This window comes from Pyrus communis, chromosome 3 (genome assembly GCF_963583255.1).
Source record: "Pyrus communis chromosome 3, drPyrComm1.1, whole genome shotgun sequence".
Lineage (NCBI taxonomy): Eukaryota > Viridiplantae > Streptophyta > Magnoliopsida > Rosales > Rosaceae > Pyrus > Pyrus communis.
In genome coordinates, this window is record NC_084805.1 from 15,779,714 (window position 1) to 15,804,828 (window position 25,115).

The following is a 25,115-nucleotide window of genomic DNA, read 5'->3' on the forward strand; positions in this document are numbered from 1 at the left end:
CAATATCCAGCTATGATTATTTCATATTTCATACACTTCAAATTTGAAACAAGGTTGAGTACCAAATTAAGATGTAAAGAAAATAAAACATTTTTTTGAGATGAAATGGCAACATTTTATTGAAACTTTAAACAGTACAGTTGAGCCAAACATAATTTCAAGATCATTTAGACAACGAGTTGAGTCGTTGTTCTGGCCCATTTACCAAAATCCACAAAAATCAAAGGAAAATTAATAAAAATGATTTGAAAACTTTGAGTTTTAACGATAAGGACAAAATAAAGAGTAAAGTGAATAGTACCAAATTTGACTTTTTAGTGTAAAAATATAATTTTTCATTTAAGTGAACAATATCACAAACTTTTCGTTAAAACTTCCAAAAATCAATTGCAATCCTCGGAATGTGAATAACCGCTCAATTACGTGGACCTCTACAAGAGCCTTATCCTCTCCTTTCTCTCCAACGTATATAAACGCCCATTTGAAATTTCTCAGCACAACGATACTTAAAGAGGGACAATCGCAGTACACCCATGGAAAGCTTGAAGCTTTCACAGCCTTTGTGCAGTAGCCATGGCTGGAAATCTCTCATTCCACTTCCCACTTCAAGAGTTTTGCCCAAATCAACTTTCCACATCTTCCCAAATCGTAAATTGGGCCTTTCCACCGGTACTTTCTTCTCCAACTCTGCTTACTCTTTTGCTTTCAACTCACAGATTTCTTTATGCAATTACTGAGATTTCTGCTGTTATTTAGTTCTTACCAGAAAGCCCAATTGGTTGAAATTTTCAATTCTTTATTGTTGTAGCTCGATTTGTGGTGCTACAAGCTCTCTTACTATGAATGTTTTCTTTTCTTTTTTTGTTAGTATTTTCTGGGTGCAAGACTGTCTTTTGACGTAAGATTTCTTTTTTGCACCCACTTAGTTTTTATTTGAAGTTCCTTTTGATTGAAATTTCCTATCAGATTTTACTTTTCCGTTTCGTTCAAAATCCCCTGATTGTTCATGGGTTTTGGTTGCCGCAAATTAGTTCTTGTTATACATCTTTAGATCCGCTACATTGGTTCGGGATGCTGTTTAACTTATGTCAACCATTGTATTTTCTTGACTTTCTTTTACATAAATATTTTGGATTTCGTATTTGGAGAATTTTTGTTTTGTTAATTCGTTCGCATGGGATAACCCGGAAGCAAATTGGAATGAAAATGAGTTGTTAGAATTGTTATAGCTATACAATTTTGGTATTAGGAGTGAATGTTACTCATATGGACCTGAATGTTGTAAACTGAAAACAATCCTTGTTCATCCATGATGAGAGGTCTCACTTTTATCTGGTTCTCTAGCAAGCCTTCTTGCAGCTTCACATCATAATTGTGCCAGATTTCGCTAATTTTATTTTGTTTTTATTGCATGATGTTAACTTGGCTGGTTCAGTGCTCTACATTGACTTCATGTTCATGCACTAGTTTCTGAACAGCCATGATTTTGGGAACTTTTTTTTTTTCAGGCTTCATTACCACAGCAAACGTAGCCCTCTTCTCTTCCAATGTATTTCCCAGCAGGCATTGTGTTGTAACACAAGTTCGGAGCATGAAGTTTAGTACTAAAAGTACATCAGGTTGCTGTAGCTAATTGGATACGTTTTGGTTGAAGAGCTTATTGATTATTGTTGAGATTTTATCTTCATAGGATATTGTTTTTACTTGCATTACTTTTCAGCATCTGTTCAGTCTGCAACTGATGAACTGGTGGAGGGTAAGTCCAAAGATCTCTCTGTGAGTGGGGATTCCATACGCCGTCGGTTTCTTGATTTTTATGCTGCCCGTGGTCATAAGGTTCTTCCAAGTGCTTCTCTTGTGCCAGATGATCCCACAGTTCTGCTAACGATTGCGGGAATGCTCCAATTTAAGCCCATATTCCTTGGTCAGGTATGACACAGACTTTCTAGAAACTTGTCATGAGATAGTTATTTTATCCATTGAAATCATTACAGCGTCAATTGTGAAAGTAAAATTATCCATGAAGTAATTAAGATGTTTATGAATATATTGTCTACACTCAAAATACATTTTAATGGCATCAAGGTCATTTAGAACCCAAAGTTAGGGTAATTTTGACCTGCTATATTGTGATAGACATCATACACTACATCGGTTCATTTAGGTTTATTTTTCTGTTATGTAGATTTTTTTTTTTTTTTTTTCATTCTGATCATGCTGCTTTCCTTACATTTTTAAGGCGAAACCCTAGCTTTTCTAATGGTGCTCGCAGATTCTGTTCAGGTTCCTAGACAAGTTCCTCGTGCTACAACTGCACAGAGGTGCATACGTACAAATGATGTGGAGAATGTAGGCCGAACAACTCGACATCATACGTTCTTTGAGATGCTTGGAAATTTCAGTTTTGGGGATTACTTCAAGAAGGAGGCAATCCAATGGGCGTGGGAGCTTTCAACTGTAGAGTATGCAAGAACTTAATGTTGTTTATTGCTCATTAATGTGAATAAAGTTCTGGTTATTGTTTTAAGGATGATTGCTGTTCTCATTCTTTGAATAGTATTTAGCCATGATATTCTCACCTAATTCACTTTGTACATAATATATATATATATATATATATCAAAGACAACCTTACTGTTTTGCATATGGAAGCTCCAAAGAATCTTATCTAAACTCCTTGTCGTAAAAATTATCTTTCTTATTTGAGAAGGATATCCCTTTCGTGCTCTATAAAATAAGCCCAGTCCCATAAGAAACCGTACTTTTCCCCTTTTCTTTTTAGTAGTAGTCCTATGGTTTCTTTTGTATTTCATTGATGCTTTACTTTTCATGGTTATGAATATTTTTATCAATCTATACTCTTGCTATTTTTGAAAATATAACTTCTGCAAAACCTGTTTATTTCTCTCAGATTTGGGTTACCAGCTGACAGATTGTGGATTAGTGTCTTTGAAGATGATAATGAAGCTTTTGAAATCTGGCATGACGAGGTTAGCCATTAATGAGGTCCCCCAATAATTGCTTTTACTTTTATGAAGAACATTGTTTGGTTTTTTCTGCTCATCCATTTTCTCTTTTTTTTGCTGTACTTCCATGTGCATGTTGCATTTATCTTAAACTGAGTCCATGATAAATCTCCTACTGACTTTCAACATTTCACTGTTTGTGACTGACCTTTGTAATGTACACATGCATTTTTTACCATTATGCCTACATCCAGTATCTTCTGATGAAACAGACAAATTTCTGTTCTCTGCAATATGCTCTTAGTATCAGAATCACAAATATCATATGAGACTTTGTGTTTTTTTGTTCTTTACTAACTGTTGAAGTGTATCTCTAGTTATATAATTGATGTTACATTAAACAAATGTAAGAACATACTGTAATATATCATGGCTTTTGGTTCAGGTGGGCTTTCCTGTAGAGCGTATAAAGAGAATGGGTGAAGAGGACAACTTTTGGACTAGTGGAGTTACTGGTCCATGTGGTCCATGTTCTGAGATTTATTATGATTTCCATCCTGAGAGGGGCTATGCTGCCATTGTATGTATTTGGTTTTCAAAAATTTTCTTTGCAGGGGGGAAGTTTTAAATACTGAACTACTTTACAGCGGTGATTTTTCCTTCATTTACATTGCCATGACTTTATTTTTCAGGATCTGAATGATGATACGAGGTTTATAGAGTTTTACAATTTAGTTTTTATGGAATTCAACAAGAAGGATGACGGCTCACTTGAACCCTTGAAACAGAAGAATATAGATACTGGGCTTGGCTTGGAGCGTATGGCTCGCATTCTTCAGAAGGTATCAGTTGATTTGCCGGTTTTGCATGATAATGTATATAAATTTCTTTGCAAAATTGGTACTTCTACTGTTGTACAAGACAACTAAAGGAGCATGTCGTTAACCGCAGCATGCATTGATTGCAACACCAGTATCAAATGAATTGGTTCAATATTTATCAATTAAGTCATGTTTTTCTTGCAGGTTTCAAACAACTATGAAACCGACTTGATCTATCCAATTATAGAGAAAACCTCAGAATTGGCAAAAGTACCGTATGGTCTAGCTGATGATCAATCAAAACTGAACCTCAAAGTATGCCCTAGTTTAGGAAACCATGTTCTGTTAAGTTTTTATTTCATCAAACACATTGGTAGGAATTCTCATGTAAGTTTTCTTATTTCAGATTATAGGAGATCACATGCGTGCAGTTGTATATCTCATATCAGATGGGGTTGTTCCATCAAATATTGGAAGAGGTTATGTCGTTCGACGGCTTATTAGAAGAGCCGTTCGTACTGGTAGGATGCTGGGTATAAAGGGAGATGGTCAGGGAAACCTTGAAGGAGCATTTTTACCAACCATTGCAGGAAAAGTAATCGAGTTGAGCACCTACATATATCCAGATTTGAAAAATAGAATACCCCGCATTCTTGAGGAGTTGAAAAGGGAAGAACTTAAATTTGTGCAGACATTGGAGAGAGGGGAAAAATATCTTGACCAAATGCTAGTTGACTCACTGTTAAGTGCAAGAGAAAGTGGGACTGCACCTTGCTTGTCAGGAAAAGATGCATTTCTTTTGTACGATACGTATGGATTTCCTGTTGAAATAACAGCAGAAGTGGCTGAAGAACGTGGTGTAAGTATAGATATGAATGGTTTTGATATTGAAATGGAAAACCAAAGGCGTCAATCCCAGGCTGCACATAGTGCTGTTAAACTTTCCATGGGAAATAGTGCAGATGTTACAAAAGATGTTGGGGACACCAAATTTCTTGGATACGAAACCCTTTCTGCAACAGCCGTAGTGGAAAGTCTTATAGTGAATGGGAGCCCTGTCCTACAGGTTTCCGAAGGAAGTGAAGTAGAAGTGTTGCTGAACCGGACACCATTTTATGCAGAATCAGGAGGTCAAATTGGAGATCATGGATTTTTATATATTCCACAAGGTGAAAACCAGTACAAGGCTGTTATGGAGATAATAGATGTCCAAAAATCTATGGGTAACATATTTGTTCATAAGGGTACGATCAAAGAGGGAGCTTTAGAAGTTGGCAGAGAAGTGGAAGCCGCAGTGGATGCAAGACTAAGACAGCGGGCTAAGGTACAAACCTACATGCAGGATTGGTTTTCCCCTTAATTATGAACTTTAAGCAAGCTTCAAAACTATAAGGGCTATCTATATATTCTGAGCTGAATTAATTGTAACTACGAAAGTCAAAATATATGGTATCTATTATTGGCATGCTCTAATCAATTAGAATAAATTCTATCAAAGCATTTTAGCTTGCAAACTGAGCTATGCTTAGCTCCCTGCAGGTTCATCATACTGCTACTCATTTGCTGCAATCTGCACTCAAGAAAGCTATAGGTCAGGAGACATCACAAGCTGGTTCGTTGGTGGCTTTTGAGCGTCTAAGGTTTGATTTCAACTTCCACCGACCACTTACTGACAGCGAGCTTGCGGAAATTGAAAGTCTGGTTAATAAATGGGTTGGGGATGCAACACCGCTTCAAACTAAAGTGATGCCTCTTGCTGATGCCAAAGGAGCTGGGGCTATAGCAATGTTTGGTGAAAAATATGGTGAAGAGGTACGAAATCTGCTTCACACCTTCTCTTGATCCCTTAAACAGTGTGTTTATTCCAATACGTTGCAAAGTGAAATTTATTGGTGAGTTTGACCTGCTGCAGGTTCGTGTTGTAGAGGTTCCTGGAGTATCCATGGAACTTTGTGGTGGGACTCATGTGAGCAATACTTCTGAAATACGTGGATTCAAAATAATTTCAGAACAGGGTATTGCATCTGGAATCAGGCGTATAGAAGCTGTGGCAGGTGATGCCTTTATTGAATATGTCAATGCCAGAGATTATTACATGAAACAACTATGTTCCACCCTCAAAGTATGTTTCGTTTTATTTTTTTTAAATCTCGTTTTTGTCTCTTTTTTCTTTCCCTCACTTCTCTTTTACAATTTTCTAATGCTTTTTGGTCCTTAATAGCCCTTATGAATGGAGCAAGAATTTTTATTATGTAATGTTGCTTTTCTGAAGGTGAAAGCTGAAGAAGTAACGAACAGAGTAGATAATCTATTAGAGGAGTTACGGATGACAAGAAATGAAGCTTCTACCTTGCGGGAAAAAGCAGCAGTTTACAAAGCATCGATCATGGCAAGCAAAGCGATTTCTGTGGGAACTTCACAAAAAGTCAGGTACATATATGGGGCGAATTTACTTGGGCATTGCAACTATATCTCCATTTATCTAATAAGCTCTATCTTTCTCAGGGACTTTAACTACTATTTTTATAGCTCTTTAACCTATTGGAATCACCAAACTTTAAACGTTCAGAAACTCGTGAATTAAACACTGCAATTTGCATTATAGCCTAAGAAATTTCATAATCCTGGGATTCTTAACATGTAAAAGTTCCTAAATAATTGAGTCCCCTCATTGGATTATTTACATATATTTCTTCCTCTTCATACTGGATATCCATGTGTTTTTTCAGATTATTTATTTATTTTGATCCTTGTTCTTTTGTGGAAATTTCATATCACAGTGTACTGGTTGAATCCATGGAAGACACTGATGCTGATTCACTAAAAAAAGCAGCCGACTATCTGATAGAGACGCTAGAAGATCCGGCAGCTGTCATTCTGGGCTCTTGTCCAGGTGATGAGAAGGTAAGCCTGGTTGCCGCATTCACCCCAGGAGTTGTCAATTTGGGAATACAGGCGGGGAAGTTCATAGGGCCCATAGCTAAGTTGTGTGGTGGTGGAGGGGGCGGAAGACCCAACTTTGCTCAGGCAGGAGGGCGGAAGCCTGAGAATTTGTCCAGTGCACTTGAAAAAGCTCGGTCCGAGATCATCTCAGTTCTATCTGAAAAGGCAAGTTAAAAAATCATTCATCAGGGTTCTAGTTGAAGGCTCCAAAGGAATATTGTTTGTCATACTGGTGGGGATATAAATACAGATTTACTGTTTTTTCCTTTCATGGAAAGGGGAAATTGTTAATATTGTAGAGCGTGGATAGCAAATAAGTCCATAAATCTCAGCCATCCAATTCCAGTTGTAAGTTGCACATTTGATTAGGAAATAAAAACCTATCTGAGATCGGCTTGATTTGTAACTTTTTGAGCATTAACGGGAGAGAACACTTTTTAACCGTTGGGTTTTCTCTTAGATCATGCTTACTTACGAGCAATGTTAATAGCATGATAACAAAAGTAACCATCCGGTTCTCTCCCGTTATTTAACGTATAGTAACTTACTTTCTTATTTATTTTGTTTCTTCTAATTGATTCAAATATTTTGTTTCTTGGTTTGCACGTTAGAAGTGTGAACGTTAATAACAGACGCATATAACACAAACATAGCAAAAATTAATGTTTTGACATAATAAAAAACCAACTAATCAATTATCTTCTTTTAGATTCTTCAATCTCCCAAGTTACGAATTTCATTACGGTCTAGTTAGTTGTATTCCTCTTTGCTTATAAGTTAAAAATTTTAGATTCAAATTTCGTAAATAGCGAGTTTGATAATAAAAACCCTTTTGTAAATATATCTTTTTTCCCAAAAATATATAATTTTATTCAAGAAAAAACAAACAAACTTTTAGTGATTTAACTAATAATTTTGTTTCCTGGTCCGCAAATCAAAAGTGTTGACTTTCAAACAAACAGACGAACAATAAACACAAACATGACAATCTCACACACATATATACCAAGTCTCCCAATTACCAATCAAAACCAGAGTCACTCAAAAACCCTAAAAACAAAACTAACAGATGTGAAAAACAAACTAATCAATTATCTTCATTTAGATTTTTCAATCTCTCAAGTTACGAATTTCATTACGGTCTAGTAAGTGTATTCCTCATCACTTATAAGTTAAAGGTTTTAGATTCGAATCTCGTAGGTTCGATACTAATTTATTTTATGGTTTAACTAATAGGATGACTTTGGATAAGGTCATTGTTTATCAACGTTCTTTGACTGAAACCTTGTTGATTTTCAATTTTTGAAGTCTCTGAAATTAATGCAATAATACATTTTTACGTAGGTTATTATAATTTTTAAATTAAAATTTGATATTTGTAGTTACTAGTATTAATGAGATTTTAAATAAAATCCATGATGGTGGGATTGAAAATATTAAAAAATGAATTATATTTATATATAAAAAAAAGTATAATTTATCTTAATGACATGATTTGTCCTTAAGATCAATTATATTTAAATAAAACCCATGATTTGTCATTACTTATTTTAATGACATTTTACATACAAAAAATTGGTAATTTGTATACGGTACATTTTACATTAAAAAAAATTGGTAAATTTTATATAAAAAAAGGTGGTACATTTTATATAAAGAAATCAGTACATTTTATATAAAAAAAAAAATAAAAAAAAAATTCAATATGTACATTTTATATAAAATAACAATAAGTACATTTCAGATTAAAAATAAATAAATAAATAAATAAAAATTCTTACATTAAAAAATGGATACATTTTACATATAACAAAGTGGTACATTTTTAAAGACAAATAGGTACATTATTAATAAATAATGGGTACAAATAAAAGGTTAAAAAAATATAAGTACAAATAAAAGTTTGAAAATATGGACAGAAAAGAAATTAATATATGGGTACAAACTAAAACTGAAAAGAAAATTGGTACAATTTAAAAAAAAGGTTGCAAATAAAAATTGACACACCCCGACTAGAGTCAGGCATGCTGGCCGACATCCGAAGGTGATGTAACCAAAAAGAAAGTGATATATAAAAATATGGATAAATTTAAACCAAAGCTAACATTTATTTAAACTAATAAAGAGAGTGCGCAGTAGTGGGAAAAACGTATAAAACATAAGTAGTCAGAGTATAGATGACGGTACGACATAAGTAAAGTAATCGAACTAGTTAAGGTACTTATTACACAACCAGAAATAAGCTCCTACATTTATTTAGGGATATGTCAGAACAGCCAAAGATTTCTTCGTACGCCACAAAGAATTCATCTAACTAAGTCCTAGAGGGGCGAAAAACAGAAGGGTGAGTGGGCAAAAACAAAAGTTTATAAAACACAGTTATTTTCTGAACATACTAACCCCTTACCGTAAAACAAGTATAGTTTATAGAAAATCATACTACGTGCAAGTATGAAATCAAATGTAAACCAACAATAAATCTAGAAATACGCCAATCATAATATCTCAACCGTAGCATAATAAAATCAGGTGCTCATCAATCTATGCTAACACATGAGCTCATGCAGATAAGTTTAGCCATGAACAAGACTGGGTGTAATCATAATATACACTCTAGTACTACAATCACGTGAAGACTGGCGCTAGGAGCATCACATACGAGTCCTAGTTGCCTATTGCAACCTAAGACAGGACTGGCACCTACAATGGATCCAAGGTGAGCGTGCGGTGTGATGTGAACATACACGTGAAGCCTGACTCGGGGCGAGTACTACATTGGTGCAAGCATGCATGATGGGCAATTATATGGTATATGAACATGCCATGACAATATATAAATCTAAACAATATATTGGCATTTTTAAAATTAAATAAAACATGGCATGATATGCGTAAAATCAATCCAAAAGCATTTGTGGAAATTATAAAATTTTATATGTAATATATAAATAAAAAAAATGCCCACTCATTGATACCTAGTCGAATCGTAGCCTCCTAGCCTTGCTTGTCCTTGTACCTCCTCGGGGTAATTCTCTCCTATATGAGAAACAACCATACTAATTAATTAATTAGGACATACACTAAAAGGCTGGGAAAATCCCCCATAGTTTGCTCAACCAAAGGGTTTAAATATACGAAAACATTCTACACGACGTCACGAACCCATGCACGACAACCACTTGCCGCCACGAGGTCGGACGCGCCCTCACATGCCGCCAGGTCGCAGCCACACTCCAACGTCCCAAAACCGTGCTTCTACACGTTAGCTTGACTTCCAACTTAGGTTAGTGGCCACGGGGAGTTAAGTAGGTGCTTCCAAATCTCCCAAAACCTTGTAATACGAACCGGAAATCATTAAAGATTCCACCCCCGAGTCAGAGGTCCGAGTTGCTCAGAGTTGGAAACTCAAAACTCAACCATTTTAGGATCGGTTTGTACGGATAGACTCGTGGGATGAGAGAAGTATAATGGTGGTGGTTTGAGGTCTGATCTATTAGATTTGATGATGGTGTTTATGTTGCAGAGAGAAGAGAGAGACTCGGCGTGAAGGAGAGAAGAAGAAGATAGAAAGAAGGAAAACTTATGATTGGACAGAAGGAGGTCTCTGATTAGGTGTGAAGAAATGGGGAAAAATCTAAGTGGTGGTGAAGGTCACAAGACAAATTTTAAAGAGATGAGATGATAAGATTTGGTACAATTTAAAACTACACAATCCGGCTCATCTTATCAAAAACAATAGTTCTAACACTAAATAATTAATACACACATGCACAATTCTACCTATCGTTAACGCACTTTAACTAAGCGTAACTTTTTCGTTACAAATCTGATTTGGGTCTAACTCGCTCTCACGCATTCATAACAACGAGTACTATTTAATTATGATAATAAGAAAAATAAATTAAAGGCTGAATAACTACGTCCACGTCAGGTTCCACTTTGCCAATAAGGGCATAATCGTCATTTTACACACTCGGGAAAGAAATTACATGGAAAATTAGAGACGGGTTGTCATACTGACTCGAAATGTCTACTTGGACTCTGAATCAAGCCGTACTGGCCGACACCTAAAGGGTGATGAAGCCATAAAATGTAGTGATGTGGAAAATGTGAGTAAATTTAAACCTAAAAGTGCCTAAATGTAAGAATGCGCCAGTCAGCGGGAATGAACGCTCCACACGCAATGTCAGAGCATAAGTAAAGTAAGTATAATGGATTGAGAATTATATCATCGAAGGTAGCCTCCAATACCAAGATTGCCAAGAATCCTTATCGATACGAAAGCTCAGCTACTAAAACTTGGAGGGGCAAAAACAAGGGTGAGTGGGCCTAAAAATAAATTTTTGTAAAAGCCTTTTCAAAAACATAATAACCCCTCATTGTAAAAAAAAAAAGTATAGTTTCCAAAATATACATACTACGTATAGTATGAAATTACTTACCGTAGCCTACAATATCTTAAGAATTCGGTACGTCACAATGTTTCGTAAATAAACATCTAACGGTCGGTAATCACATAATCTTTCATAAACAAATAGATCATATTGAGTGCTCATCAACATATGCTAACACATGAGTTCATGCAAAGATATTCTGACATGAACAGGACCGGGTGTAATAATGATTTACGTTATTGTACTACAATCAAGTGAAGACTGGCGTTATGCACATCACATACGAGTCCTAATTGCCTATAACAATCTAGGACAGGGTTGGCACCTACAATGGATCCAAAGTGAGTATGCAGTGTGATGTTAACATACACGTGAAGCCTGGCCTTGGTCTAGGCGAGTCCTGACACCAATGTAGCATATGATGAGCAGATAATATAAATATGATCGTGCAATGGTAAATCGATAATTCTAGTTGACATAATACTATTCATTAATTTGTTAATCATGGCCCTAACTGAGATCCCAAAATAGTTCACATACATGTGCATCCCGTAAGATTTAACATAAGTTCGTAAACTCTGTCATTTCGCTAATTCTTATAAATGATAGTATAATAGTTCACATACATGTGCATCCCGTAAGATTTAACATAAGTTCGTAAACTCTGTCATTTCGCTAATTCTTATAAATGATAGTATAATTTAGGTATACCTAGAAAATTCTTTATTAAGTATATATGTGGAAACTAAATAAATATATAATATTCAAAAGCAAAGATCTACTCACAGGTATTCGCGAGATCACATCCGTTCGAGCTAGGAAAACCGGAGCCTCTGATAGAAGTCACATCTAAGCATAATATTGGGACCTATTAGTAAAAACTCCACTAAAGAAATTAAATTTTAGAAAAAAGGAGTGCAAATTTGGAATCAAGGCATCAAAATATGCTAAGGAGGGTCCCGGGCAAATTTTGTAAAAAGTCAACGATCAACTCTAAAAAGTCAACCGAGATGCCTCAGTGGTCAACTACGTTAAAACTTTGAAATTTTACTAAATGGATGTAAAGAACGGACTTGGGGTATCGAAATTAGCTTACAAGGGTTTCCGAGAAATTTTCGAAGAAGTCAACAAAAGTCAATTAACATTCAACAATTAACTTTAACGAAATATTCCCTCCTTAAAAGGAATATTCTATTAAAGTTAACTGAATATTCCCGATTGCCGATTTCTAGAAAAATATGGCCGAAAAGCTTCCACAACTTCGATTAGCCCAATTTCACAACTATTTTCAACACAAAATATATGGATTTGAAGCTCAGAGAGAGAAGAATAATTATATACCAAAATCACATCGAGCCATGGTCGGGGTCAGCCTGAAATAGGCCTGCAACTTATGGCATCCCTTTCCGAAAAACTGGGCTTGTTAACCTCGCATCCTTTTTGCATCTTATCACATCAAAACACTCGTGAAATGAGTTAATCTTCATCAAAAGGCAAGGGGAAGACAATTCGAATGGTCTAGAACTTTACCTTCTATCAAGAATGGCGATAATTCGCTATGATTCGTTGGGAAAGACGATGAACAGTGACTATCACTGTTCACAAAGAAAGAGAAGTCAGCCCCAGGCATGGCCCTTCGTTTCTAGTCATACGAGTAGATGATGATGATGGGGTGTAGACGTTGAAGTCTCACCGAGGTGGTGATGGTAACCCGATGTCTGGGCTTGCAGAGGAAAGAGAGCGACGTGAGAGTAGAGAGAGGAAGAAAGACTCCGAGGGAGATAAGAGTGGAAGAGACAAAGGGAGAGAGAGAAGATTCTCGAGCATGGCAGTGACGGTGGTAGCCTTGTAACGCCCCACCCCGAAATATTTATTTTCGGGATATAATTTTTGTGATAGGCCAAAATAAACTCTTGTTTATTTACTACCATTAATAACAATTCTTTATCTAAATTTATTAGTCACTCACAAAATCCATAACCAAAATTTGGTTACCAAAACATAAGATTTAAATTTTCAATTAAACACCAATTTCTTTTCATCAATTCAATTTCCCAACAAAAGATTAATCTCAATTATGTAAGGCTGCATCTAACCCGTGTTAGACTGCCTACGTACCCTTGATGCGAGATCAAGCCTTTCGTAGTTCACCTTTCATTTATAATCCATTTCCAAAGACATTCAAGTAATGGAAATAACCAACATTGGGTTTAACAATCGAAACACATCAATTGGATACCAAATTCATATTTAGAATATCAAAATTTGCACAAAATGACAGCATCGGCCCACTGGCCATCGTCGTCGTGGGTGGCGATTTCTAGAGAATGGAAACCCTCAAATTCCGACCAACTCTAAAAATTACCAAATTTTACAGGAAAGTAGGGTTCAATGAGAGGAACAACTTTAATACTTGGGCTAAGGTCCAATTCAGCCGGGAAAGACCTCAAATCGCCCTTGAACCACCGAAAACCCTTAAATTAAGTGTTCTTGATTCGACTCCAAAACAACTCTGACGTCCAAACCAATACTTGGGCTTTGTTCTTGGGGTTGAGGGGAGTCTATTGGTGGTGGTTTTCGACAAACTTTGCTTCAAAAACGGCGGATCATCGCCAAGGAACCTTGGCGGCTTTGAGGGTTTCATAGTGAAGAGGGACCAAAACTTGTTTGTGGTTTGGGTGTAATTGATGGATGGATCGATTGGGTTCAAAGAGAGGAGTAATTTGACACCGGCCCTGTCGTCAATGGTGGCCGGAATCAGAAAATCCGGCTAGGTCGGGTCCGCGGGTCATAGGGGATACGGTTCTCTCTCTTCCCTTTCCCCCTCGTTTCCCCTCATTTCCCCTTCCTAATTCGTCTGTGTCCCTTCCTTTTCTCTCCTTTCCCTTATATCACAGCCGTCCATCTCTTCCCTTTCTCTTCTTTTCTTCTCATCTCAGCCACACACGTGGCATAATCTCAGTGTCCCAGAAATCTGGAGCCTTCTAAATGAGGGCTAAATTACAAAAATATCTTTTTTATGAAATTACAAAAATATCCCTAACTTTATGCGTTAATAACTCTTTCTTTAAAACTTTGTTTCATGAACGGTTTTCGCCCACGCGCTCGTAAGATCATCCTCTATCCAAAAATGTCAAGAAATTCAATAAAATATATGAGGATAAAATACGTCCTCGTATAATTACGTTAAGCCAATTAGGACCATTTTCGTCCTTTCCACTTATCGATATATCCTTCAAATTTGATATCATAATAAAGTTGTCTTATGAGTTCTTCTAGTTGTCGGGAATGTCATCCTATATTTTCCGGCGTAGTTTGTTCCTCCTTGTATCTTTGGGTTGTTCAAATTCATTTCTTGTTTTCAGATTTGGTCAACTAAAAGATACCTTATCTTTTCTTTATTTATATTTCAATCTGTCTAAGCTGGTCAAGTCACGGACACCTCATAGATTAATAAAAAATTGACAAAAATATTGCTAAATGAATTCATACTGACTAGTTCTTAATCAAGTGATATTTTTCTTATTAATGTCTAAGTTGAAATACTCTAAAATTTGAATATCTTCTGAAACTTTGTTTTAAAGGTTCCTAGACAAGTACCTCGTGCAGTAACTGCGCAAAGGTGCATACGCACAAACGATGTGGAGAATGTTGGTAGAACAGCTCGGCATCATATACTCTTTGAGATGCTTGGGAATTTCAGTTTTGGAGATTACTTCAAGGAGGAAGCGATACCTTGGGCATGGGAGCTTTCAACTAAAGAGTATGCAACAAATTTTAATGTCTCCTTACACTGCATATTTTCATTTATTTATTTATTTGTCTAACTATAATTACTTATTTTTTATCCTATTGTGGCATGAAAAATTAAATTATGTGCATGCTGTATGTGTTTAATTTCTTTCAGATGTGGACTGCCAGCTGAGAGATTATGGGTTAGTGTCTTTGAAGATGACGACGAAGCTTTTGAAATCTGGCATAAAAAGGTTAGCCCAAAGGAGCTATATATTTTACTTTCAGTACAATTTGTATCAACCTTGTTGGTTTGTTGTTTTTGACGCGCTTCTATGTTAAAGTGCTTATGAGCAGAAGTTTTCTAGAGAAACTTTGGAAACGAGCCCGATCTATATTTACTTTTATGTATGATTTGTATGTTAACCTTGTTGGTGAATTGTTTTCTTCTCATACACTCTTTCATTCTTCGTTTTACTTACATGTACATTCTGCTTTGATCTTAAGCTCTGCCTTTCTTTTTCAAGTTAATACGCCTGTGTAATGTGAATAAGATTTATCTTCAGGTGGGTGTTCCGGTTGAGCGTATAAAAAGAATGGGCGAAGATGACAACTTTTGGACTAGTGGAGTCACTGGTCCTTGCGGCCCCTGCTCTGAGGTGTATTTTGATTTCCAACCAGAGAGGGGACATTCAGATGCTGTATGTAATTGGTTTTCCGTAAAATTTTGTTTTCTTTGGAAGGAAAGGTTTAAATTCTGAATTACTTTAAAGGCTTTTTTGTTTACTTACATTTTGGATGAATTTGTTTTTCAGGATCTCAATGATGACACCAGAGTTTTAGGGTTCTACAATCTAGTTTTCATGGAATTCAACAAGAAGGATGATGGTTCACTAGAGCCCTTAAACCAGAAGAATATAGATACCGGGCTTGGCCTCGAGCGTATGCTAGCATCCTTCAGGAGGTTCCGAACTACTATGAAACTGACTTGATCAGACCAATATAGAGAAGACCTCAGAAATTGTAAATGTGTCATATGACACAGCTGATGACTGCTCAAAATTGAATTTCAAAGTAAGCTCTCGTGTAAGATGCTGCAATTTCTATTAAATTTGTGTCAATAAACATATCGCCTCTCAAAATAAAATGAGGTTGATCATATAAATTTTTGTTTCAGATTGTAGGAGATCATTTACGCGCAATTGTAAACCTGATATCAGATGGAGTTGTTCCATCAAATACTGGAAGAGGTTATGTCCCTCAATTCCTAATCAGAAGGTCTGTTCGCTGTGCTCGGTGGCTTGTTAAAAAGGGGGGTTCTCAGGGCAGCCTCAAAGGAGCAATTTTACCCGCCATTGCAGCAAAAGCAATAGAGATGAGCACCAACATCAATCCGGATGTAAAAGATAGAGCACCCCATAATCTTGAGGAGTTGAAAAGGGAAGAATTTAAATTTGTGAAGACATTGGAGAGAGGAGAAAAATTTCTTGAGCAAATGCTAGTTGAGGCATTATTAAATGCAAGAGAAAGTGGGACTATACCTTGCTTGTCCGGCAAGGATGCTTTTCTTTGGTATGATACATATGGGTTTCCTGTTGAAATAACAGCAGAAGTGGCTGAAGAACGTGGTGTAAGTATAGATATGAATGGTTTTCATACTGAATTGGAAAACCAACGTCGTCAATCTCAGGCTGCACATACTGATGTCAAACTTTCCATGGGAAATAGTGCTGATCTTACGAAAAATGTTCCTAACGCTGAATTTCTTGGCTACAATACGCTTTCTACAGCAGCAATAGTGGAAGGCCTTATAGTGAATGGGAACAAGGTCATGCAGGTTTCCGAAGGAAGTGATGCTGATATATGGTTGAACCAGACCCCATTTTATGCAGAATCAGGTAGTCAAATTGGAGATCACGGAACTTTATATATTCCAGAAGGTGAAAACCAACATAAGGTTGTTGTGGAGATAAAAGATGTCCAAAAATTCGGTAACATATTTATTCATAAGGGTACAATCAGAGAGGGAGTTCTACAGGTTGGTGAAGAAGTGGAAGCAACAGTTGATGCAAAACTAAGGCAACATGCTAAGGTATACAAGATTTAACACTAGAAATTTCAGTGTATATGGATGTATTACATGGTATTAAGCAATCAAGTATATAATATCATAACTGTTAAATTAGCTTGCAAACTGAACATTGTTTTGGCATTCTGCAGGTTCATCCTACCGCCACACATTTGCTGCAATCTGCTCTTAAGAAAGTTTTAGGTCATGAAACTTCACAAGTTGGCTCATTGGTGGCTTTTGACCGTTTAAGATTCGATTTCAACTTCTGCCGGCTGCTTACTGACAGTGAGCTTGCTGAAATTGAAAGACTAGTAAATAACCGGGTTGCAGAAGCAATACTGCTTCAAACGAAAGTGATGCCTCTTTCTGAAGCAAAAGGTGCAGGGGGCATTGCAATGTTTGGAGAAAAATATGGTGAAGAGGTACGAGTAGATAGACGTATTCAAAGCATTTGATGAGACATTCTATGTATTGCATATTTGATATTTCAAACTAAACTGGTTGATGAGTTTTTCGCTTAAGTGCGGCATGTTGTATTGTAGGTACGTGTTGTAGAGGTTCCTGGTATATCCATGGAATTTTGCGGTGGGACTCATGTGAGCAACACTTCTGAAATATGCGGGTTTAAAATACTTTCTGAACAAGGTAAAGCATCCGGAATCAGGCGCATAGAAGCTGTGGCTGGTGAATCGTTTATGGAATATACCAGAGATTATCATATGAAGCAGCTGTGTTCCACCCTCAATGTATGTTTTCTTTTACTGTTCTATGTTCTGTGAAGGGAAATGTTATTTTTTTTCTTTGTTTAGTTTACCATTGTGCATGTAAACAAGGTTCTGACCTTGAGAAAGCAACAAAGTGTTTACTATTGTGTATGTTGCCTTTGTGAAGGTGAAAGCTGAAGAAGCAAAAAATAGGGTAGAAAACCTCTTGGAGGAGTTACAGATGAGCAAAAATGAAGTTTCTACTTTGCGAGAAAAGATAGCAGTTCAGAAAGCATCAGTAATGGCAATCAAGGGAATTTCTGTGGGGAGTTCAAAAACAGTCGGGTAACTTATCTGCCTCCTCGTTTACCTCTTTTTTTTTTTTTTTTTTTTTTTTCCAATTAAATTGGAGGGAACCAATTCATGAACCTAGTCTAATTCTAACCCTATACCCCACCCTCCGTGACCGCATTAGTTAACCTTAAGACCATTTGCAACGGTTGGGTTAAAATCTAAATTTTAAATTTTAAATCCTCCAAGGCTTTTTAAATCATTGGGCTAAACTTTGGGTAAACCAAAAACTTGTGTTTGGGGCTAAATTCCGCCCAAAATACTAGCCAAGGTTATGCGGCTGGCTCACCAGTATGCATGAATGTGCTTGCCTGAAGACCATGCTCGGTGCACTAATGAACCCAACTCAAGTGCACGCGACAAAGCTGACAAAGCTACAGTGGGTGGGACCCACCATTGACAGCTTTGTCAGCAACCCAAACCGATTCAAATGGCTAGTTTTGGTTGATCCAACGATCCATATTCAAGATATTATTTTTGAAACCTAAATTATAAATACATCAAACCATTGTGAAATCGATATATGATAAAATCTAATGGTAAAAAATAATCTAACGGACCAAAATTAAATCCAACAGCTAAAACAATTAAAAGATCTAATGGCCTGAATGTGCTTACTCTTTAATAAGAAGCGACACGGGAAGATACAAGAGACCATTTAGTGCAAGAAAGGTTTGATTTTGATGTAATGAGAGAGGACCCAACAAATACACTCCAAATAGAAAGAAGTTTTTCTATGAGAAGCAATCGGAAATTATAAGAAGGAATGCTGCAAAGAATATCTTTAAGGATGATGACCCATCTAATGTCTATTACCCAGGTTCACCATGAAATCCACCACCAAGGCAAGGACCAAGTCAACCAAATAATGATGAATATTATTAGTATTGGTAATTGTTGTAATTTTTATGTGGTAGTTTAATTATCATTCATTACTCTTTATTTAGTGTTTTAATTATCGTTTGTATTAGCAATTGTTGTAGTATTTAGTGCCATGACTTTCATGTTTCCTGAGGTAGGTTTAGTATTTTTCATTATTTATTGGAAATATATTAGGTTGTTCATAAAAATAAATTAGGATCATAAATTTTATTTATTGAAAAGTTACCGAAAAAATTATACTAAAATCATTCTTCAATAATCTCGACCTAACTTTCTAGGCTAAAAATTTGGGAATTTTAACGAAAAGCTCCTGATACTGTACATTTTTACACTAAAAAGTCAATCCTGACACTATTCACTTTATCCTTTATTTTGTTCTTATCGTTGAAACTCAAAGTTTTCAAACCATTTTCATTAGTTTTTCTTAAATATTTAGGTGTAAACCCACACCATTGCACATGGTCTAAGACGGATTCGGATTCTCTGAGCTTATCTATATGGATCCAGCTGACTACATAATTGTGACCGTTGATCCAAATCGTCATGAATCCAAGTTTCTTTCCCAAATCAAAGTTATTTTCTTAGCTTCTTCTTTCGGTATTTCGTTTCCTTCTCTTCACTTCTTTTTCTCTTTCTTGTTCGCCTTCTTTCTCCCATATGGAATGCTCCTCCGTCTCGAACTTCAGCACCGTGTTCCAGCCACCCAAGTGGTCTATAAGCCCCAAAACCCCCTCAACTGATGTTGAACGCGACTGCCTCATTGGCTCTAAGCCTCTGACAACTAGATGCGCCAAGTCACTGGCCCATGCTTTCTAATTCGCCACCATGGTTGAAAAAAAAAAAAAAAAAAAAAAAAAAAACCTCCATTTCCTCTAGCTCGATCGGGGTTTTTAACAAGAAAAGAAGAATCTCTATTAAAACAAAAATTAAATAATTGGGTTGTTGCATTTGGATCAAAATTCAAATTTTGGGTCATCAATGATTTGTCTTAAACGCTTCCATGTTAAGAGCATTCCGATACATAGGAATTGTTGTTGTTGTTGAACGCAGACAGCCACATCGGAATTGAAATCTTTTGTGAAGAGCAACCTGTCGAGCAAGAAAAAGGGCCACGATTTGCATATAGAGAACCTTTGGTTTCATGACCGCACGATTTGGATCAATGGCCACGATTATGTGGTCCACTGGATCCGCATATATAAGCTTAGGAGAGGATCTGGATCCATCTAAAACCGTCTCCAAAAAAAAGATGTCAAATTTTAAACCTAAAATTTAAATTTGAAAGCTTATGTAACACTTTAACATTTTTTTAAGTTTTACTCTCTACCCGATATGTCAAATTTTAAAACATAAAATAAAAAATGATATTTATATTTCATTGCATTGGGAATGAAGAAAATGAATTAAAAGCAAGTATTACATTGGTAATATGAAAAAAAAAAAAAAAAAAAAAAGGAGCAATGCTTTAAATCAATAAAATTTAATAAAAAAACATTTAATAATTTTTTTTTTTTTTTTTTTGAAGGTGTTGTCAAATTTGACAACAAGGAAGAGAGATGACTTTTCATGTCATGCCACATCAGATTTAGCTTCTTGGTTAGAAAACATTATTGCTGTCTTTTATTACGGTATTGCTGACTTAAATATTTTAACATCTTATTTGGAGATACTCTAAAAGCTTAATTATATCAAGGATATGTATCTTGAACTTAAAAGTGCACATAGTTTTTTTTTTTTTTTTTTTTTTTTTTTTTTTTTGCTGATATTGATTGTTTTTGCTTTTGGGGAAAAAAAATTGTATCATGTCACAGAGTACTAGTTGAGTCCATGGATGATACGGACGCTGATTCGCTGAAAAAAGCCGCGGAATATCTTTTTGATACATTAGGAGATCCAGCGGCTGTGATTCTAGGCTCTTGTCGAGGGAATGAGAAGGTGAGTTTGGTTGCTGCATTCACCCCAGCGGTTGTCCAGTTGGGAATGCATATTGCTGAGTTTGCTACATATGTATTTACACATAAAACATCAACTATTTCGTATATTCATATAAAATATGTAAATTAATTAATAAAATCTTGTAAAGGTGTGGTTGGCTTGGCACACTCATTCATGGAAGTTTTATATATGTATATTTCTGTCCTTTATTGGCTATTAATTATTCTCTTAAAACAATGTATATAATTATGGGGTTCTCCATTTTCAAATCAAATCTCTTCCCAATCCTCCCATTTTATGGTGGATTGTCTCGTATCCAGAATTTTGGCACATGCGCACGGTCCATACGGCATGACTTGACTTTGACTTAATTTTCATATTAATTTTTAGGATAAATTACATAAAACTATTTCAATTATCGATAGAACCACAATTTCATACTTTATGTTTTAAACATTGTAATGAATTTGTTACAATGTCAGACATTCATTAAATTTTCCGTTAATTTAACTATTAAATGATGACGTGGCAGAAATGGAGCCCACTCATTTGCCACCCTGAATAAAAAAATTAATTAATTAATAATAAATTACTAATTCTTATTTAACAAAATTAAAAAAAAAAAAAAAAACAAAAAAACTCTCTTCATTCCCCTAGAAATCGTCTCCTCCCCCACCTCCCTCCTCTGTCCCCCTTCTTCGTCATTCGTCCCCTTCACTCCCTCATCCGTCCCCCTCACTCCCTCGTCCTCCTTCGCCCCCCTTCTTCCTCGTCCACCCGCCGCCTTCCAGTCCACCGATTCGGACCAACAAGTTCGTCATATCAGATCGGCACATATTCTATCTGTTCGACGGGAAAGATCCGGTGTTTTGACTCCCTCCCTGGTTCTTGTAGAGGTTGCAACAAAATGATCTGGCTACGACGTCGGCGAGCACATACATGTCCTCTTCGGCATCAAAATCGGTCCGGTTTTCTTTGAAACGGCAGTGGATCGATTCGAATGATGGTTGGGAGAAATCGAATGGTGGTTGATGGAGAAGCGAACGGACGGAGACGGAAATGAGAAGGTGTAGAGGTTGACACGCATCGGGAAAGCGAATCTGTAGAAGTGGTGATCTTGGTATGAACCCAGAAAATGGGAAAAAGAAAGGAAAAAAGGGGAAAGAAAAAGAAAAAAATTGGACTGTAATGAACTTCCATTCTTCAATTATTATTATGGAGGATTTCGAAAATCCAGAGTTCTGGGCGAATTTTCAAATGGCCACTTCTTGAATTTTTGAAATTTTAATTTCCGTAATTTATAAAAAAAAATTCTAATTTCTTGAATTTTCTAGGTTTGCATTTGTGTTTTTCGTTTTGGGTTTTGTTTTTGTGGGGTTCGTTTTGGCTTTCTGGAACTCTCCATTTGCAATTTTTTTTTGTGGTTTTTCTTAGAAAAATGGTGAAGAACAAGAAATTGAAGAAATGGCTGTGGGGCGAAAGCCCCAGTCGGTGATGGGATTTGAAGAGAGGCAAAATCCTAGTGAACTTATGATGAAGAAATCAAATTAGTTTTATGTAAAGACTGTTGGAGCAAGATGAATTGAGATATGAAATTGTGACTGATTCAATAATTGAGATAATTTTATATAATTTATTCTAATTTTTTATACAAGTGATAGTAATATATATATATATAGGTCCAACAAAAAATAATAATAATAATAATAATTTTATATGTGTTCCAGTCATATTTAGAATAGGAATGTAATTGTGTAAGAAAATATTTTATATTCCTATTAGGACTAGATTACCTATTAAATGTTTTTTAAAGGAAAAGGTTTTTACCTATCCTACTACTATAAATAAAGGCATAATTAGGTGAATCAAACACACCTCACAATTAAATCAGTGTCTCTTCTTCCTTATTGTGGCCGACTCCCTTCTCTCTATCTAAACCCTAGATCGTTCAATTAAATAAGCCCACAACAATATAGACCTAAATCGTATATTTTTATAGGTCTAATTTTCTTACAACAATTTGATAACATTTGATTTAGCGATTTCCGTCACATTGTAAATATAAAACCCGCCCATGTAATATGGAGATTTTCTCGGTTTTCTTCACATGGTTTGTGATATTCCGAAGTTGTACCCAAAAATTAGAAGCACCATTTTCTTTCATTTCAAGGTAAATTAAACACTGTTTGGTAACTTACAGGTTATTACAAGATACGAGTCATATTATTTTTATAAAATTCACGGTGTGAGACGTGCAAAAGCAACTTGTTTTACCAAAAAAAAAAAAAAGGTTTTTAAACAGACTAACCACAATTAATGGGTAAGAAAAATTGAACCGCTACATATAAATTGAATAGCTACATATACAGAGTCATTCTAGTTAGAAGCACCACTCTCATGCAGCTGGGAGCAAATATAGCTTTGATGTGATGGTTGACATTGTAGTAGCATACAGCCGGAGTACTGGTGGAGCCACGTTAAGGGTTACCTGGGCTATAGTCCAAGTAACTTTTGGTGAAAAATAAAATTTTACGTGTAATTTTTATTAATTTTTGAATGTAGCCCATTATATATTTTTCACTAGTCCAAATTCTCTTAGTTCAATTATATAAAATTATATATTTTTCACTAATCAGAATTCTCTTGGTTCACCTTGTGAATGTTTTTTTTAGGCTAACTGATACTGTGAATAATATAGTATTAATTTTCTTTGTTTATAAAGATTTAAATCTTTAAGCTAACCTATTCGGTGAAAATTTTCTAACTCAGCCAAAAAGAGCCCATCGTTGTAGCCTGGTAGGTGACGATGAATGATGATGAAAAATGAAGCTGTTTCTTGAAAAGGATGGTTTCAAATGAATACTCTCAAGCTTTTGACTTTGAAGAATGAGATAGAAAACAGTGAAAGGCCAGTAATGCAAAACAAAAGAAACGTTGTAGTTAGCAACTTAATTAACATTTTAAGTCCCTGAAATTTGAAATTGAACCGTCATTTAATGTAATCTATTTAATGTTAAAATAAGTATACCTATAATGTATATTTATCATTTACTTATATTAGTACATACGAATTAAAAACTCTATGCACAAGACGGGGAACAACAAAAAAGTAATGAATAATTATTCATAACTTTTGTAAATTTTATATAGATTTTAAAGGAGTTTTTGAAGCTTTGGTATCATAATTCCTTCGTATTCATACATTGCTTCGTCCCTAACTACGTGATCATGTTACAATGCAATGAAATAATTTCTCTAAAACTTGTTAAGACATATCACACTCATTAATGCATCATGTTATTCTCAGTTTTCATCACCATCAAATCAATTAATCTACAAGAAAGAGGTCCCTTAATTCCCTTTGCTATATATTATTATATACATGAGTTAATATATGAGCTGTGATAGACTTGGCAACGTTCATTTCTTGCTGGACAAGTGGGAGTTGCTTAGGCCTAAATTTGTTCTTATCTTTCTCCACTCACTCTAAAGGAATCAAAATCATCATATTCACCAAACCTTTATCTCCTCACACGTTTCCTTCCTTTATGTTCTTCCATTTCCTTTTTCTCCTTTTTTTTTTCTTTTGGATAAAATTTCCTTTTTATTTCTTTATTTGGGGGCCATGCATGCGCATAAGCATTTCTATGATCACAAAGAAAATACCAAGCTTCCTCTCTCAATTACATCAACTTCTTGTTTCATTTGAGTCATTTGAATTCCAAAAATAGACCCCAAGATGTTATAAAACCCAAAAAAACAAATTTATAAAAATGACACAAAATGCCTCAAACATGAGAAAATATTGTGTGCCACAACATGCACACAATCGACGACTTTTTCTCTCGTCGCATGTATACTCTCTTCACATTTATCCCTAAACTCTATGCAAATCTAGGTGCAAGAAACTAATATATATAAATATTATTTTAGAATTAATGTTTATTAGTATTTTATACCATAATATCCTTTTCTTCCCATTTTCAAAAATATATGAGATCGAATATGGAGAATGGAAATAATTAGGAGAATTTTCCTAAAAGTTCAAAAAGTTTGTCCCCCCACAAAACTATAGGGTTCCACCAAGTGCATGGGCAGATAAATATTCATGTTTACATACAACAAACAAAGACCCAAAAAAGTCGGTGCTATTTCCCTGTGTCCTGCATTTCAGCTATTGCTCGTCTCTTTCCTTGTTATCCTAGCCTTTCCCACTGCATCTCAGAATCCCAAATCAAATCCCAAATAAGAAAATTATAAAATAAAAAAAAAGTCCATGGTTTTGTTTAGCACATGCTGACCTGTCCTCCATTGTC

General features: G+C 35.6%; 1 protein-coding gene and 1 pseudogene across 3 annotated transcripts; both read left to right on the top strand.

Moving 5' to 3' along the window:
• The first annotated feature begins 515 nt into the window (after positions 1 to 515).
• LOC137728703 (alanine--tRNA ligase, chloroplastic/mitochondrial-like) lies at positions 516 to 7,114 on the top strand. 3 transcript variants are annotated; one of them, XM_068467444.1, is made up of 13 exons: positions 516 to 669; positions 1,509 to 1,619; positions 1,721 to 1,929; positions 2,284 to 2,462; positions 2,912 to 2,990; positions 3,412 to 3,546; positions 3,659 to 3,808; positions 3,992 to 4,102; positions 4,194 to 5,111; positions 5,327 to 5,599; positions 5,700 to 5,909; positions 6,060 to 6,217; positions 6,568 to 7,114. In XM_068467444.1, exons 1-13 carry the CDS (start codon positions 534 to 536, stop codon positions 6,902 to 6,904), a joined length of 3,006 nt encoding a protein of 1,001 aa, XP_068323545.1. In that variant the 5' UTR covers positions 516 to 533; the 3' UTR covers positions 6,905 to 7,114. The 3 variants fall into 3 exon arrangements, with proteins under 3 accessions (XP_068323545.1, XP_068323546.1, XP_068323547.1); XM_068467445.1 differs by having other exon boundaries at positions 1,509 to 1,610; XM_068467446.1 differs by lacking the exons at positions 516 to 669; positions 1,509 to 1,619 and having other exon boundaries at positions 1,791 to 1,929; positions 2,273 to 2,462.
• A 7,588-nt stretch (positions 7,115 to 14,702) lies between these two features.
• Positions 14,703 to 22,350, top strand: LOC137728270 (alanine--tRNA ligase, chloroplastic/mitochondrial-like; annotated as a pseudogene).
• The last annotated feature ends 2,765 nt before the right edge of the window (positions 22,351 to 25,115 follow it).